At 53.8% G+C, this 16,092-nt stretch overlaps 1 protein-coding gene across 1 annotated transcript; it reads right to left on the minus strand.

Moving 5' to 3' along the window:
- Nucleotides 1–230: 230 nt before the first annotated feature.
- On the minus strand, nt 231–5,884 carry ETV3L (ETS variant transcription factor 3 like). Its single transcript, XM_059054263.2, has 4 exons — nt 5,490–5,884; nt 5,042–5,231; nt 4,485–4,605; nt 231–1,309 (listed from the first exon to the last, which is right to left on the minus strand). The coding sequence occupies exons 1-4, from the start codon at nt 5,882–5,884 to the stop codon at nt 849–851; spliced, it is 1,167 nt and encodes a 388-aa protein (XP_058910246.1). The 3' UTR covers nt 231–848.
- Nucleotides 5,885–16,092: the final 10,208 nt, after the last annotated feature.

The raw sequence follows: 16,092 nt of genomic DNA on the forward strand, positions 1-16,092 counted from the left end.
GTTTCTCACTGGCCAGGGCAGCTCCTCTGGCTACAGTTTCAGCCTTTCTCTCTGGGACATGATGGCAGCAGAAGGGAGGAGAGTGGCTGGCTTGATTCCTACTGTTGCTTGGTTCCTACTCCTCCTCCCCAACCCCCCTCGCCACTTCCCATCAGGAATCTTGGGTGGTGTTTAACTCCACACCAGATCAGAGGGCAGCAGGAACGCAGCAGGGGGTGGTCAGCCAAGAGGGAGGTTTGCCAAGGGCATTTTATTCATGGTCTGCAGTGGAGTATTACAGAGCTGATACTGGCGTCCTCCTGACCCCACTTGCTTGGGTCTTGGGGAAAGGAGGGGACAGGAGCTCCCAGGGTCACAGAAATCAGTGGGATCGGAGAGAGCTGCACGGAGGGGCAGGAGAGAGTGGGGAGACCTTAGCCTGATGAGGAACAAGGGCCCCCGCGAAGAAAGGAGTTGCCCTGAGACTCTGGGAACAAAACAACTCCTGACCCTTCCCCAACTTAGACCCTTAATTTCCCATCTCATGTGGGCAGGTATAGGGTCTTTCAAATGATGGAATCCTATGGAAACCTTATACTCTTTCTCCCTCAAAAAAAGTTGAGATTAAGAATGTCTCCTTAATCTGATTAGCAATTTGGTGGGAGGGGGCACTCTGCCTCAATTTTCCCCATCCCCTCATTCGCTTTTTCCCTGCCCCCCATCTCCTTGGGTGCAACTCCGTTCCTTCAGATGGTTTTACAATTTAAAGCTGTTTCCCGCCAGGGGAAGGAGCAAAGCCAGAAGGGAGGTAGATAAGAGGTGAGATGGAGTTTGGGGGACACCCCCCCACTTCACATCTTCCTCCCCCATTAAGGAGGATCCAAGGGCCACACTGCTTTGAAGTTCTCCAGATTGGGGGACACAGGACTTTCCTCTACAATGTAGGGTTCCTGCCTCTCTGAGGAGAAGCCCTGCCTGGGATCCATTGTGGGATCAGGCTTTACCTCCAGCCCCTCGGGCCTCAGGCTTGAGAGCCAGAGCCTCTCCCCAGTCCCCTGCGCCAGCCCGGCCAACAGAGGAAGGCCTGGAAAATGCCGGGCCGCTGGGGCCCCTGCAGGTCCTGGGAGCAGGGTGTCAGGCATGGAAGACCCTGGGAAGTGCTGCCTTGCGGGGACAGGGGGCAAAAAAGGCCCTGGGAGGTGGGGCCAGTCAGAGGGGACAGGGGGTGGCAGGGGAGGCGTGAAGGAGGCAAAACTGGGAGGCTCGTCTTGGGGGCTCCCCAAATGGCAGCAAGGGCTGAGCCGGCAGGGGGCTGGGGCAGAGCCAAGTCCTAGAGAGACAGAGAGAGAGAGAAAGAGAGAGAGAGAGAGAGAGAGAGAGAAAGAAAGGGTCAGTGAGTCCCCACCGCTGGAGATGTCTCCTTTCTCTGCCCACTTCCCATTTCTTTTTGCTCCTGCTTGAAACCTTCTCTCCCCACCTGTGCACCTTCCTTTTTTCTTTGCTTCCTTATCGTAAATGTCATCTTCTTGGGGAAGCCTCTGAGCCTTCCCAGCCTAGGTGAGAGCCCCTGGACTCCCCCCTCATCCTTCCTGGTACTCTCCTCCAGGGCCCTGTTGCTCAGAATCAGGAGTCATTTGTGTGATTATTTAATATCTGTGTTCCCAACACTGTGGTGGCAGGAACTGTGTCTGTTTTATTCTGGATCCTGGGATCCAACCCAGCCTGGTGCGTATTAAGTGCTCAATAAAAATGTGTTGGATGAATGAATGAGGATATTCTTTGCCATAACTCAGTGGATCCATTCTTCACTCTCCTCGTCCCTGTAGCAAAGGACTCTAGGTCTATTCTAGCTGGGCAAAGATCTAGTTGTGTGACCCTGGGTTTGTCATTTAAATTCTCAGTCCTCAGTTCCTTCATCCATAAAACCCCTGCTCCCAGCTAAGATCAAGCAGCATCATGGGGCCTGCTGAGCTGTGAGGCCAAGCATGTGGGGTGAGCCCCAGCCTTCCCCTTCTCTGGCTGGCTCTGGCCTATAGCTCTCCTCCTCCAAGAAGCCCTCCCTCCTTGCATTCCTTCCAAATCTGCCCTGTTTCCCCAGGATCCTGCAATAGGGACTCCTAGCCTGGGATCTCTGGGGATGATTATATAGAACTTCACAGCACTTTCTATAGTTCAAAAAACCTAACTCCAGTTCCACATTTTTTCTTAGCAAGTATCAACCCAAGGTGATGACATCAGCAGGGCTATAGTTCGTAAAAACTGGAAAAACAACTTAGTTATTACTTAATTCATCCAATTTATTTGGTAGGAACAATATTTCTGATGTCGGATCTGTGAAAGGGGAAAATAGTAAAAATGATCCTTCATGAGGAAAAGCGTGGAGACCCCTGCCAGAGTGTACCTTCTCCTAGGTTCACCGTCCTTTTCTTGGGTCCTTAGATGATGTGGAGACTGCTGTTTTCCCCCAGGAAGGTGGTGTCCCCTGGGGCTCCTGGGGGCAGTGTCCCCTGCTCAGGGCCCCACAGCTGAGTAGGCATGTGGAGAAGATGGTTCTAAGAGTCCTCCTACCCCTCCCCGCCCCTTCCCAGGGGTGGGGGGTCCTGCAGCTTCTGCCCCTGGCTCAGTAGTGCTGGCTGCTCTTCTGCCAGAAGCAGCTTCCTCTCTGGACACCAAATGCTGTGAGTGAAGGGGGAGTGAAGGGCTGGCATACCCTTCTGGAATCCCGATCCAGAAGTGGGCATGTGGCTGCTACTAGACTCCCAGTGACCTAAAGCTGCTTAGCGTGCCCCAGGACCCAAGCACAGGCGGGGCCTGTGTACCCGCAGAGGGCCGGCAGGTGCAAAATACCTCATGCCAAGCGGGTGCTCACCAGGGAATATTTTTTGGTTTCCCCCTCAAAGTTTCCCAAAGAGAGCAGCTCTGTGCCCAAGGCATTCCCAGAACTGGGAAGGGGTGGGTGTGGGTGGAAGAACAGAGAGGTGTTCAGGTTCTGTCTTGCTCCAGGCAGCCAGACGTCTGGCCCTACGAGTCCTAGCAGGTCTTGGGCCGCCCTACGCCCACAGCCTTGGCTGCGCTCATGAGGACCCGGAGCCAGGTGCCCTACATTCTCTGGGAGGTGGGACCTCTGAGCTCTCAGCTGCACTTGGGTGGGGTGAGGGCCATGGGTCTTTGTTCCATGAAATTGCCAGAAGTGGAGGGATAGGTCTTGGGCCTCTGCAGAAGAGCCTTGTGTTGGTCAAGTGTCTCTGTGATCTTTTTCACAGAAAATCTGACTTTGCCTCTTCCCAGCTTACAGTCCTGGAAGAACTGGCCTCTGCCTGCATTTTTGCCATGTCCCCCTCTATCACCATGTGCTGTCACACTGGCTTCCTCCCGGTTCTTCTTTCCTGCCCCAGGACCTTTGCACACCTTATTCTCTCTGCTTGCCATGCTCTCCTCTCTCCCTCTGAACTAAGCTGGCACCGATTTACATTTTGGGTCTCAGCTCAAATGTCACTTTGTCAAGGAAGTCTTCCTGGCTGCACCCTGAACTTCCCTGTAGCAGTTAGCACAATTATCATTTCTTATCTACTTGTTGGATTATTAACTGAATGTCCGCAAACCCCCTCTTGTCTACAACCTCTATAAAGGCAGTCTTGCTCACATTGGCACCCCTGGCCCTAGGACAGGGCCTGGCACATTCAACAGGAGCCCATGAGCTATCTGTTGAAAGAAGAAATGAGTGCATAAGGGAATGAACAGGTGAACTTTATCTTCCCAATCTCTCTTCAGTTGGGCCTCCTTCTCCACCCATAGCCCTTGCCTTGGTTCTGTCCCTATCGTCCTCTGCCTAGATGATCTTCAAAGCCTCCAACATCAGTTGTATGCCTCTTCCACCCCAAACTCTACATTGACCCAAGTCGTCTTTGTAAAATGAACATCTGGATGTGCCTCTCCATCTGGGTCCCTCCTGTCCACAGGATCAAGTCCAAGCCCCCTCAGCATGGCTTCTGAGGCCCTCCGTGACCAGATGCCTGTCCGCCTCGCCAGCCTCGTCTCTCACCCTCCTCCTTGTCCCCACTCCTGTCACGTACCTTACTCTCACCACGTAAGCTACGAGCAGATCTTCAGATTTACTACACTCACTTGCAGCTTTTTATTTCACAAATGCTGTTCCCTCTGCCTGGGCATCTTTCTGCATCTTCTTCACCTGCTCAGGTGTAGCCTCCTCCAGGAAGCCCCAACTCATCTGCATTCCCATAGCACCTCATGCTTCCCTGAACCTCAGCACTGGTCACTGACCATCCTCCCATCTCTGCTCCCTACTGATCTCCGAGCATCTTGAGAGCCATCTTTCATCTCTGGGTCCCCACACTTAGTAAATAGCTGGTGAGCAATAAATATGTGTTGAATGAATACATGACTTATCCTTTGACTCATGCCCTCTCACCCATGTGCTCAATCAAAAGGGTCCTCCCCTCCTCTGCTTAAGATTCCCTGGGCCCTCCCCAGTCCTGAGCACTCACGGTGGACAATGCTGCCTCTTCCCTTCTTGTCCCCGGAGGCCTCTGGTGGTCCTTGAGGGGTCCGCTGCCCAGCCAGCTGCTCTGCCATGGCCCGATGGGTGAACAGCATGCTATGCAGGAGCTGGGGAGTGAGGAAAAGCAGGCTCAGGGGTTGAATGGGCCCTCCCTGGCATGTATTCCCCAGTATACATTGTTTGTTTTAATGACCGGTCATTAAAATAATGAAATACTCTCATAATGGTTGTTAAGTCAGCACTGCCCACATGTCCTGGACCCTCCCCTGAGACACCCCCACCCCCACCCCCTTCCCTGTGATCCTGGCACAGAAGGAGTTGCCCTCTGTCATAGGCAGGTGCTCTACTATAGGGATTGTTAAATACGCAGGGGCGATTCAGAGTATCACCCCCACCCCTGGGACACTCAGGGACTAGGATGCAGGGGGAGAAGAACGTTGAAAATTGATGGGCCCCTGAGGCAGAGAGGAGGGCTGGGGGCCTCCTGGACAGAGAGGCAGGTTCCGGTGGAGCTCTGGGGACAGGACCAGCTTTCATGCCTACCTCACTCTGTACACCCATGGGCACCAGCGCTGGTCGAAACAGAGCAGGGCCCCCCAGCAGCAAGTGGAGGGCTGGCGGTGCCTGCAACTCCCACAGAGGGTAGCTGACTACGATGAGCTTGCTGAAGTTGAACTTGTACGTGAACCTTTTGCCTTTGGTCTTGTGCAGGATCCTCTTATTGTAGTAATATCTGGAGATTCCAAGGTTGAGAATAAAGGGTTGGCCCAGTGGCACAGGGAGGATGCAGTGAGAGACGCAGCCACATGCCCCGTCCCCAGGCCACCAAGCCAAACCCCAAGCTGTCCCTGGATAGCCACTGGACATCTGACCATACTCCAGAGCATGTCCCAAGCCTTGGAGGGGCGGGAATCTGCCAGGGGTGCCAGAAAGCACAGCTCTTTTCTTTGAACTCTTGCCCTGTCTGGCCACGTTGGCTGCCCCCTCTCACCTGAGGGCCCGGCTCAGCTTGTCATAATTCATCTGTGGTTTGCACTTCCTGCGGCCCCAGAGGCGGGCCACCTCGTCTGGATCCTTGATGACAAACTCCCCGTACTCTCCCTGCTGCCAGGCGATGACATGGCGGAACTCCTCCTTCTGTAGCAGCTCCAGGATGAAGTGCCACAGCTGGATCTGCCGGGAGCCCGGGGACGACTCGGCTTTGTAGGCCCAGTCGGGGAAGGCCAGGCCTGGGGTGGAGAGGGCAGTGAGAGCCGCCCCACTGCTCCCGAGGCCTCTGGGGCACCGCTGGAGCACAGCTGGGACACCTGGCGGAGGCTCACCTGAGATCCAGAAGTTACGGGAGGTGATGGCAGGGTTGCCCTCAGCCAGGCAGCTGCAGTGCATTGTCCACTCCGGGGGAGCAACAGCCGTGTCTGGGTCTTGGGGGGAAATGGTCCCCTCTTAGGAGGAAGCGAAAGAAGGCAGGGGAGAAGGAGGTGAAAGAGGAAGGAAAGAGAGAAGAGGGAAGAGACTAGGGGAGGAAAGGGAGACTGAGGCAGGCGAGCAGGGTCTGAGGCAGGAAGCTCCCCCCCTCTAGCCAGGCTGGGCCCAGCCTCCCCTGGGGACCTCCTCACTGGCCAGGGGCTGACCCAGGGCTTGGGGCTTGAGGCTGAGCCGCTTTATAGATGGGGAGGAATGCAGAGGGTCCTAGGTCCTGCCGCCACTGGGGGATTTAGAGAATGAGACCTCTTCTCAGGGCTTAACAGGATTGGGGTTTTTCCCAGGAGGAGACAAGTGAAAACGTAATTAATTGTTGGCTCTTTCTAAACCTTGAGTGAGAGGAGTTGGCAGATACACAAACCCACGCCTTTATAGTACTTAGAACAATTTTACATTTGAGAAGAGGAGGGATTTTTGTGCATTTTATTCACTGAGGAGTCTCGAGTGCCTAGCAGAGCGCCTGGCGTGTCGTGGATGTTCAAGAAATGACTGTTGGTAGAATCAATGAATGGTGATGAATCTATCAAGGGTGTCACTATGTGTTTAATATCTGTCTTCCCCTTCAGAGCGGCAGCTCCCTGTGGTCAGGCGCCCTGGCTGTCTTCTTCCCTGCTGGCTCTCCGGAACCCATCCTAGCCCAGGGCCTTGTACTCTCGGGGGCCCTATTAATACTTGTTGAATTAATGAACCATGGGCAAGGAAGATGGAATCTTGCTGGTTCCCAATTTGGCTTGGGGGTGGGATGGGGGTGGGCAGAGGGAAAGCAACTTGACAACGGTGTATGGTCGTCCCAGCCCCCACTCCTAATCCACGGCACTTTCTCATATACTGTGCTGCCTTAAGACTTGAAACAAATCATCTGTAGCAGTGCTTCTCAAACTCTAATGTGTGTAAGAGTCACCTGAGGTTCTCTTTAAAGTGCAAGATTCTAATTCAGTGGGACTTGGTGGAACCTAAGATTCTGCATTTCTAACAAGCTCCTAGGTGATGCCAGCGCTGCTGGTACATGGGCTGTACTTTGAGTAGCAAGAATCCATGGGAAACAGCATTAAGGAGCTGTGGGTGTTGGAAAGTCAAGGAATCCCAAGAACAAGGTCCTACTGTGCAGCACAGGGAACTATATTCAATATCCTGGGATCAACCATAATGGAAAGGAATAGGAAAAAGAATGCATATATATGTATAACTGAAGCACTTTGCTGTACAGCAGCAATTAACACAACATTGTAAATCAACTATACTTCAATAAAATAAAATTAAAAAGTCAAGGAATTCCAACCCTGCCCTCCTTCCCCCCACACTAAGAGGTCACTGGGTCTCTTGCTTTCCTTTTCCCAAGGAACACTGAGCTCCAGGTGGGCCAGTGGGCAAACCTACAGCCTGTTGGGGGCAGGTGTGTCCAAGGGTACCCAATCTGGCCCCAGCAGAGAGCATCTCTGGAAATTAAGGCATACAGGGCTATGAGTAGGTCCGTGCCCACTCTGAATCTGGGTGAATAGGTTTTCCCACCCATCCATCTGTCTCTAAACTGATAGCTGATATTCTGGAATCTTCTCTCCTTCCTTTCCTCCCCTGAAGCAGATGCCCCTACTCCTCTCCCACCTTCCTTTCCTGCTCTTTCCATTGGGAAGTTCCTCCTCTGTCTAACCTCCAGATGATTGGGATGTCTCCTACCTCATCTTAGGAAAATGGGTGGGGAAATAGAGGGTGCAGAGGTGAGAGATTCCAAAGGAGGACTGTTCCTTGGAGGAAGCAGATAGAATTCCTAGGGCTGCGGTGCCTCCAGCTGGATCTGATGATGTTTCCTGGTCTGGAGGGTTTGAGACCTCAGGGTAGATTTAGGATCTGGCAAGAAGAGAACAATAAACCCCCCGCAGAGCAGACCCTCAGGGCACTCTGCACTGTGCTGAGAAATTGACACACCCTGAACCTCACGGGAAGTATCAGATGAGATGGAGCTCAGAGGGGTTGACTAACTTCTCTAAGGTCACACAGCTCTTAAGTGAAAGAGTGGAAAGCAAGAACTTAATACAAAATACAAAATTTATAATATTCAGCCACCTAGGTAGGCTACCAAACCCTCTCTCCTGCTCCCTCAAAGAACAAAATCTAAACTATGAAGCCAAAGTGGGTCAAACCCCGGGTTTCCTGAATGCTGCAACTTCCTCCTTGGCCTCTCCCATGTTTGTGAGAGTCCTTCCTGGATCCTCACGTGTCTGAGGAGCTTGCTGGTTCTGGATGTGGAAATCCTCACCCGACGGTAAGTCCTGCCAAATATCTGCTCTCAAGTCCGTCCTTTTCTGCTGGAGCCCCTGAGCTGGCCATGGGGAACCCTCAGAGAGGAGCAGATTTTAGTTCTACCTTTATATCCAAGAATTGCTCCTGCTGTTTAATCTTAACTCCTTGTGCTTCATTTTAACCCACACTCTGGTGGCACTGCTCCCTAAGGCTGGGGGAGGTGATCCCACTCTGCCCCACTACCCCCATCTCCCAGCTCCCTCCCTCTTGTGCTGGAGCTTGGGGCTCTCTAATAGGCTCTGAACAACCCCACCAGGCCCTACTGCAGGATCCAGTGCAGTGGCCTAAGAGGACACATACTGAGAACCATAAATCACAAAGGATCATAACCCAATCTTTTTTTTTTTTTTTTGCGGTACACGGGCCTCTCACTGCTGTGGCCTCTCCCGTTGCGGAGCACAGGCTCCGGACGCACAGGCCCAGTGGCCATGGCTCACGGGCCCAGCCGCTCCGCTGCACGTGGGATCCTCCCAGACCGGGGCACGAGCCCGTGTCCCCCGCATCGGCAGACGGGCTCTCAACCACTGCGCCACCAGGGAAGCCCATAACCCAATCTTGAATGATCAGAGAGCCTGCTCTTAAGAGCTTTGTGTTTCTTGAAGGGTTATAGTAGCGAGCAATTATTATTGTCATCATCACCATCATTCTGATTACTATTAATAGGATTAATCCCCTTGGCCCACACAAGCGCTCATTACAACACATGTAGGTTTTAGGTAATTATTTACGAAAAGCAATAGCCATAACGATGGTAAAAAAGGGAGCCTTAACCTAGATGTTGGAGCCAAAGGAAATGTCCCAAGCAGATTTTACGTTTTTAAGAGTTTAGTTAATATGAGCTGGGCCCCTATCATGAACCCAGCATTGGGCTTGACTTTGTTTTTCTTATGTTACTTCATTGAATCTTTGCAACCCTTCGTGGTGGGTATTATTATCTCTGTTTTGCAAGCTGAGGAAATCGAGGTTCAAAAGATTAGAAGACTTGCATAAGATCCCAGGGCAAGTGGTGGAGCCGGATGCAAACAGGTCTGACTCCAGGCTCTGAGCGGTAATTAGTCAATCAGGGCAGAAAAGTTGAGGATTAAACTTGGGAGCAGAGGCGAGGCTGGCAGGAGGCCCTGGGTCCTGAAGGAGGTGCTCCAGTCTAAACCTGAGAGGTGGGCTCTTGGCCAGAAAAATGATTAACAGTGTGGGTCGGGGGGAAGCCAGAGGACAGTCAGATTGGGCAGAGTGGAATACAGAGAGGTGAGGAAGACAGGAACACGCCCGGGGTTAAACAAAGGTCAGAGCTCAAGACAAGGCTGCCTCTCTGCAAAGTAGAAACTTGCAACAAAAGTCACTTTGTCGTTGGCCCTTCTAAGCTGCTAAAGTGGATTGTCCCCATAATCTGATTGATTGGACACAACGAAGTCTTCTCAGTGACTGCTTGATTGATGAGCGGGAAAAACGGACTGGTTATAAATTCAAAGGCGGCCAAAAAGAGGGCAGGAGGGTCGGCGAGGAGGAGAGTGAATCAGAGGGAATGAGACAGAGAAATAGCATCGCGGAAATCGGGGATGCTGTGGACACAGGTGAGGTTCAGATACAGCCCTGGGAGACAGAAAGATCAGAGTGGAGAAACCAGCCCTGAGGGGCACTGAGGGAAATACAGAGATGGCAGCCTGCGGGGATGTGTGTGTATTATTTTCTGCTTGTTAGCATCGAGCAAACTGCTCATCTCCGCCCCACCTCTGGCCAAATCCCCAGTCTGATTAGAAGCCTCTGGTCTCTCCCCTTGATCTCAACCCCAAGTGGAGAGGGGTTAGGCCTGAGACCTCCCTTAATGCTATTAGGGAAAGCGGCTTAGGAGGGAGAGCACGACCAGCTGGGGGCCTCGGAAGGGCAAAGCCAACACCTTTTCCCTTGGGGAATTTGGGGGAGGGGCAGGGATCGATGTCCTTCTTCACCAAGGGCATCTTGTCCTTTCTTCTGCCAAACCCAGACAGCCTAGGGCAGAGAGGAGCCCCTCTGGATGCTCCCTGGCTGGGAATCTGGCCAGCTAAACCCCATCTCCCTCCCGCAGCCTCAGCTCTTCCTGCCATCGGCCCACACCTGGCAGAGGCACCTCCCTCTCTGCCACTGCCCCCAGCAGGGTCCACCCTACTTCCCCTGAATCCCTCCTTCCTCCTCCTCACCCCACCCCCACCCCTCCAGCCCCTTGCAGACTTGTCTCTGGCTCTTGTCTCTGTGGTCCCTGGGGGCTGTGGGATTTAAAAGGTTTGTGTAACTCCCTGGAGTGGAAATCCAAGACCAGACAACCCCATGCTCCACCCCCAGACCTGGCAGGAAGGGCAGTTAAAAGTCATGGGGAGCACAGTGGTTGAGAGTCTGCCTGCCAATGCAGGGGACATGGGTTCGAGCCCTGGTCTGGGAAGATCCCGCACGCCGCGGAGCAACTAGGCCCGTGAGCCACAACTACTGAGCCTGCGCATCTGGAGCTTGCGCTCCGCAACAAGAGAGGCCGCGACAGTGAGAGGCCCGCGCACCGCGATGAAGAGCGGCCCCTGGTCTCCGCAACTAGAGAAAGTCCACGCTCAGAAAAGAAGACCCAGCACAGCCAAAAATAAATAAATAAATAAATAAATAAATAAAAAGTCATGGGGAAAGTCACAGACCCCTCAAGGACCCAGGGGTTGGGGAACGGGAATTGGGGTGTCAGGAGACCAGCTGCCAGCCTCACACCTACTGCTCCCTTGGTCTGGCCCCTCCAAGTCTCTGTTTCACTTTGTTTGACCTTTAATCTTCAACGGTTTCCTCCTTCCTTACAGCTTCTCTCCTCTCCCCTCTCAAGTCTCATTCTTCCTTGTTTCCACTTCCTGTCTACCAGGCTTCTCTTGTCTTACTTCCCTAGCTCGGTTCACTTTCTTTTTTCTCTGTTGTCCATCCTCTAATGTCTCAGTTTCCCGTGGTCTCTCCATTCCTGTCTTTGCGTCTTGTGTCTACAGATCACACTGTCTCCTGTCTACAAATCAAGTGATCTGTCTGTCTTGCCTCCCCCGTGCCCGTTTTCCTCCTTAGAGGGTGTCCCTGCTTCACCACCTCTCACCCAGCCTGCCCTCTGTTGTGCTGTCTCTGTCACTGTCTCTCTTGGTCACTTTCTGTCTTTCTCCTGCCCTCCTGTCTCTCACCTGTGCTTCAGAGATGGAAACTAAAACCCAGGCCCCGAGCTTCCCGACCCAGGCTCCTCCAGTCCCCCTGCCCTACCCCCAGCCCTCCAGCGGCCCCTTGCCCTCTCTCCCAGCACAAACTCAGTGTCAGTTCCTTTCATCTCATTCCCATCAGCTGGGCCCCAGGGGATTCCCCTGACTGGACACCCCCGATTCTTCCCTTCATCTCCCCACCCAGGGGACAAGAAATCCCCTCCTGTAGGTGGCTGAGGAGTCTGGCCAGCCTGAGGAAGTGAAAGCTCCCAGCCAAGTGCTGAGCTGGGATGAGCCGGCAGGCCTGTCTGGGGCTGAGTAATGGGGGACCAGGAATGCAGCAGGCAGCGGGCCTCCCAGGGCGCTCTCACCAGCTGGGGGCCCCTGACGCTGTCTCACCCAGTCGCCAGCCCTCAATGCCATGTCCGCTGCCAGCTTCCACCTCAACCCTGGCCCTCGTACCCAATCTTACCATGATCCCTGGCTTCAACTTCCACTAAGCGCCAAACCCAACTCGAGACTCCATCCATGTGCCCTGGACTCTCTCCCCACGGGGCCTCAGTGCCCTCGAGCAGGGCCAGAAAGGGCTTGGAGGTGGAGTGGTAGTGGCACCACCTTCCTCCCAGTCCTTCTTCTCTTGTCTGTTGGGAAGAGGAGTAAGACCTCTCTCTGCCATGGGAGCATCACCGTCTGTGCCTCTCCAGCCACACACAGCCCTCCTCCGCCCCAACTGTCACGGGGGTGAGCCTGACATGGGGCACCCAAGCTCTTAGATTTCAGACTTCTTGGACCTCGTTCTCTGGGAAGCAGCCAGGAGTCTGGGGAAGCGAGGGAAGCAGATGGATGGGGCAGAATCCCTTCACTCCATCAGAGATGTCACTTCATCCCAGCCTGGCTCAGACGGGGACACAACCTTAACTCTGCCCTCCCTGGGACCACCTCCTGCTCCTTCGCGTGCCCGTGCTGTGATGCCCACGCCCTCAGTGTCAGTCCTCCCCCACTGCTCTTCAACCTGGCCACACGGATGGCAGCAGTGAGCTCTCTGAGTCGCTGAACTCCCTGTAGGTACAGACAACAGGGCACGGGGACGACTGAGACTCTCACTCATTCAGCCCCAAGAGCCTGACTTGGCCCCATTTATCCCAGGAGTCTTCTCTGCCCCAGTGAGCCGACATCTGACCCCAGCTGTGCCCCATCTGGGGAGAAGAGCCTGGTGCCATGCCAGACCCGCTGTCTTTCCGGGGTCCCCGCCTCTCTCTGCCCTGACTGCCCTACACCTGCCTCTGCGCTGTCCCACACCTGGATGGAAGAGCCTGGCCCCTCCTAGGTGGTTTCAGTGTGGCCCTTGGGCTCTCATTTTCACCCGTGCCTGTGTCTCCTTTCTTTTCCTCTTCCGAGTTGCTCTGCGACTGGCTCCACAGCTGGGGTAGGGGTGGGGGAGGAGAAGGGCTGTCCCTCTGGCCAGCCCCGGTGGCAGACCTGCCACCAGAGCCCCCTTACCTTGGTGCAGCAGCTTCTCCGGGCTCAGTCCAGCGGCTCCTTCTGGAGCACTCCTCGCCCAGCGACCCCTCGCTCATCACACGCTGAGTTAGGGTTACTTAAAATGAGAGCGGGATCTCCAAGCTCCCAGGGGAGCTGATGTGGTTTTCAGACAATAGCATTAACCCTTCGGGGGCCAGTGGCACCACGGCCGTGAGCCCCCTCCACCTCTGTGGGCGGGTAGGGTGGGAGGGAGGGTCTTCCACTGGGTCCTTTGCATCCAGAGCCTTCCTCTGGGGCAGATGGCTCCTGAAACATCTGACCAACAGGGAGACTGGTGAGGGGGCTACATCCGCTTCCGTTTTAGGAAAAGGGACACTGAAATGCCGGGAAGTCCTTCCAGCTGTCTACCCTTCCCACTATAAGTCAGCCCTACTCTCATAGAACGTCCTGTGGAGATGAGTCCAGGCCTGGACAAGAACCCCCTCTTCATAACCTCTGACTCTTAACACTACCTCACTCCCTGTTTTTCCCTCGGAGTCCCAGGTCCCACCCCCGCTTGCATACTGGTGTTGCACCCTCATAATCTGTAAATTTCCTCTTCGTCTCAAGTACTAAAATGAAAATAGTTTACCCAGTCACCTTTTCTCTAAGGTGTTTAAAGCACTTATTATGTCTCTTTCCTCTTAGGGCTCTAGAAAACAGATTTTTCCTTTTCTTTATAAATACTACTCAAAGTTAGACAGCAAGAAGAACTGCCAACTAAGTCATAAACCAGACAGGAGAAAATAACTGCAGGGGCATCAGATACCCTGCTAAATAAATAGCAGGAACAAGAAAAGGTGGTAGGATTCCAGAATACACTGGGGAGGGCATGGAGGATTTAGGTAACTGGCCTCAGGGGAAACTAGAGGAGAGAGGAGGTCAAAGACCAGAGCCTCTGTTTTTAACGTCCTGGGGACCAAGGGACCCTGGAGCCTGTTGGGCCTGCGTCCAATCTCCCCAATCCCTAGTGGGGAGGAAAAGATTGATGGCTGTCATTGGGGAATCAATATGATTTTCTTTTTTTTTTCTCCTTGACTCTGGGAGGCCAAGTTTCTCTCTCCCCCACTACTCCCCCATAATTACACAGCCCCTCCCAGCCTTGAGCTGATCGAGATTGGAATGGAGGGCCATGGAATTAAATTCTGGGGGTTGTTTTCTGGTTAAATCAACCGAAGCTAACATGATGGAAAGGTGAGAGAGAGGCTGATTGCTGGAAGAGACAGGAGCTAGGGGCCACGAAGAGAGGGTCCTTGTTGGGGAAGAGGCAGCAGGACCGGGCTCCGAGCCCATCGAGGGCAAAAATGAAAGAGGTTACAAAGGGAGGGATGGTCCAGAACACTGTTCCAGGGAGTTGGATGCAGGGAGAAGGGAGGAATATTAGCCAGGACGAGGCAAACTTGATCTCCATAGAGGACAGAGAGCTATAGCCAGGAAGACTGAGGTTAGTGCCAAGACGTGTTACCCCAGGCACCTGTCTCAGATGTCACTGGTGTTTTCTCACTTGACGAGCTGGCTCTGCCCCTTGCTCACCTTTACCCCATCCCATTTCCTTCATTTAAGGATTTAGGACCATTTGAGTTCAGAGCAGGAAGATGCCAAGGCCAAGGAGAGGATTCTGGGGAGGAAGAGCCATTCCGTTCCCCACCCTCCCCCATGAAGGCCCCATTGGAAGGGCAGGTCGTGGCACAATGTTTAGTGGGAGAACTGGGACCTACACGGTGGGCCTGGACTCCACAGATCCTTCAGACCACCTGCTGCCTCCACAGGCTCTCCTGGGAGGGCGACATCTGAAAGGCCTCCAGCGAGGGAGGCTCAAGGCTCTTCTGCTGACCCACTTCCTGCCACTGTCCCAACTCCCAGGAAAGTCCCTCACATTGCTAACTTCAAGTCCTTGTGAGAACCAGAGCAGCTGCTTCTGAGACTATTAGGGTTTCACCTTTTCTGTTGCTCCACACGCTTTCCCTGCCCACTTCCTCTCATATGCCTGTAAACCTGGTCACAGCAGTCCCCCCGCCACCGCCCCTACCCTTTCTGTACAATTCACGTTTTGATCACTGGCCCTTGTAGGGGAGGCTCGGCGTGGGATTAGGAAGCTGGGCACTTGGCACAGACATTGGCTTCTAGGGTGGGACCCTGAGCCTCTCTGTTTCTTCCCTGAGACACAGGCAGATGGCCTAGTGCCCTTTGGGGAGGGAAGGTCCCCTGACCAAATCCAGCCCTTTCCTTTGCTCTTTTGAGCATCTCTGTGTGCATCCGGTGCCTGGTGCAGTGCCTGGACACGAGGCTGCTCTACAGATTATTGCCGAGTGAATAAACCAAAAGGTACCCGACCAGCTTCCCACACTCTAGCTAATCCAACTACCCTAACGTGTAACAGAAAGCCTCAACATTTTAAACTGCCTTCAAACCCACAACTTCGCATCTAGTAACTGTACCTGGCCTGATGCAGCCCCCTAAACAACCCTGACACAGTAATGGGGCCCACTGATGGGGGTGGGTGGAGACCCCATCCCTGTCTGGGGACAGGAGTCAACAAGAGGCAGCCCTTCCCACTTTGGGGCTTAGAGCTGGCTCTGGGTATCTCCCAGGGTCACTTGGAGAGGAGTCTCTCAGGGCCGATCGGGGCGCAGGGCGGGGCTGGGAGGAGCCCCTCTTCTCAGCTCCCCTGCCAGCCCCCAGGGTGTAATGGCGCAGACTGCTTTCACAGTAGCAAAGCCAAGGATGCTCTATCTGAGCTGCAAGTAGACTTTTCCTGTTCTGGTTAGTGACTTTTTTTCATACTTGAGTAACCAGCACGATAGGCTAAATTCCCAGTCTATCAACACTGTCTGACATACTTTGTATCAAGACCTCAGCACCCTGAATGGGTCCTCTAAGGTCTCACTTGTGCCTTCATAACCATCTGACATTAACATGGGCAGGACCGAAGACCCAAAGATGGGAGATCAGGCCCTGGGGAGGGTTTCCCCAGGCACTGTAGGGGGTGAGGGGCTTGCCAGGTGGGGTATTATCTCCTCCACGAGGAACAGGGAGAGGGAAAAGAAAAAGGCCCTCTTCCTCACTCTCTCCTTGTTCTTCTGCCAGGATCTGGCCTGGGGTCGTGGCAGCCAG

This window comes from Kogia breviceps, chromosome 1 (genome assembly GCF_026419965.1).
Source record: "Kogia breviceps isolate mKogBre1 chromosome 1, mKogBre1 haplotype 1, whole genome shotgun sequence".
Classification (NCBI taxonomy): domain Eukaryota; kingdom Metazoa; phylum Chordata; class Mammalia; order Artiodactyla; family Physeteridae; genus Kogia; species Kogia breviceps.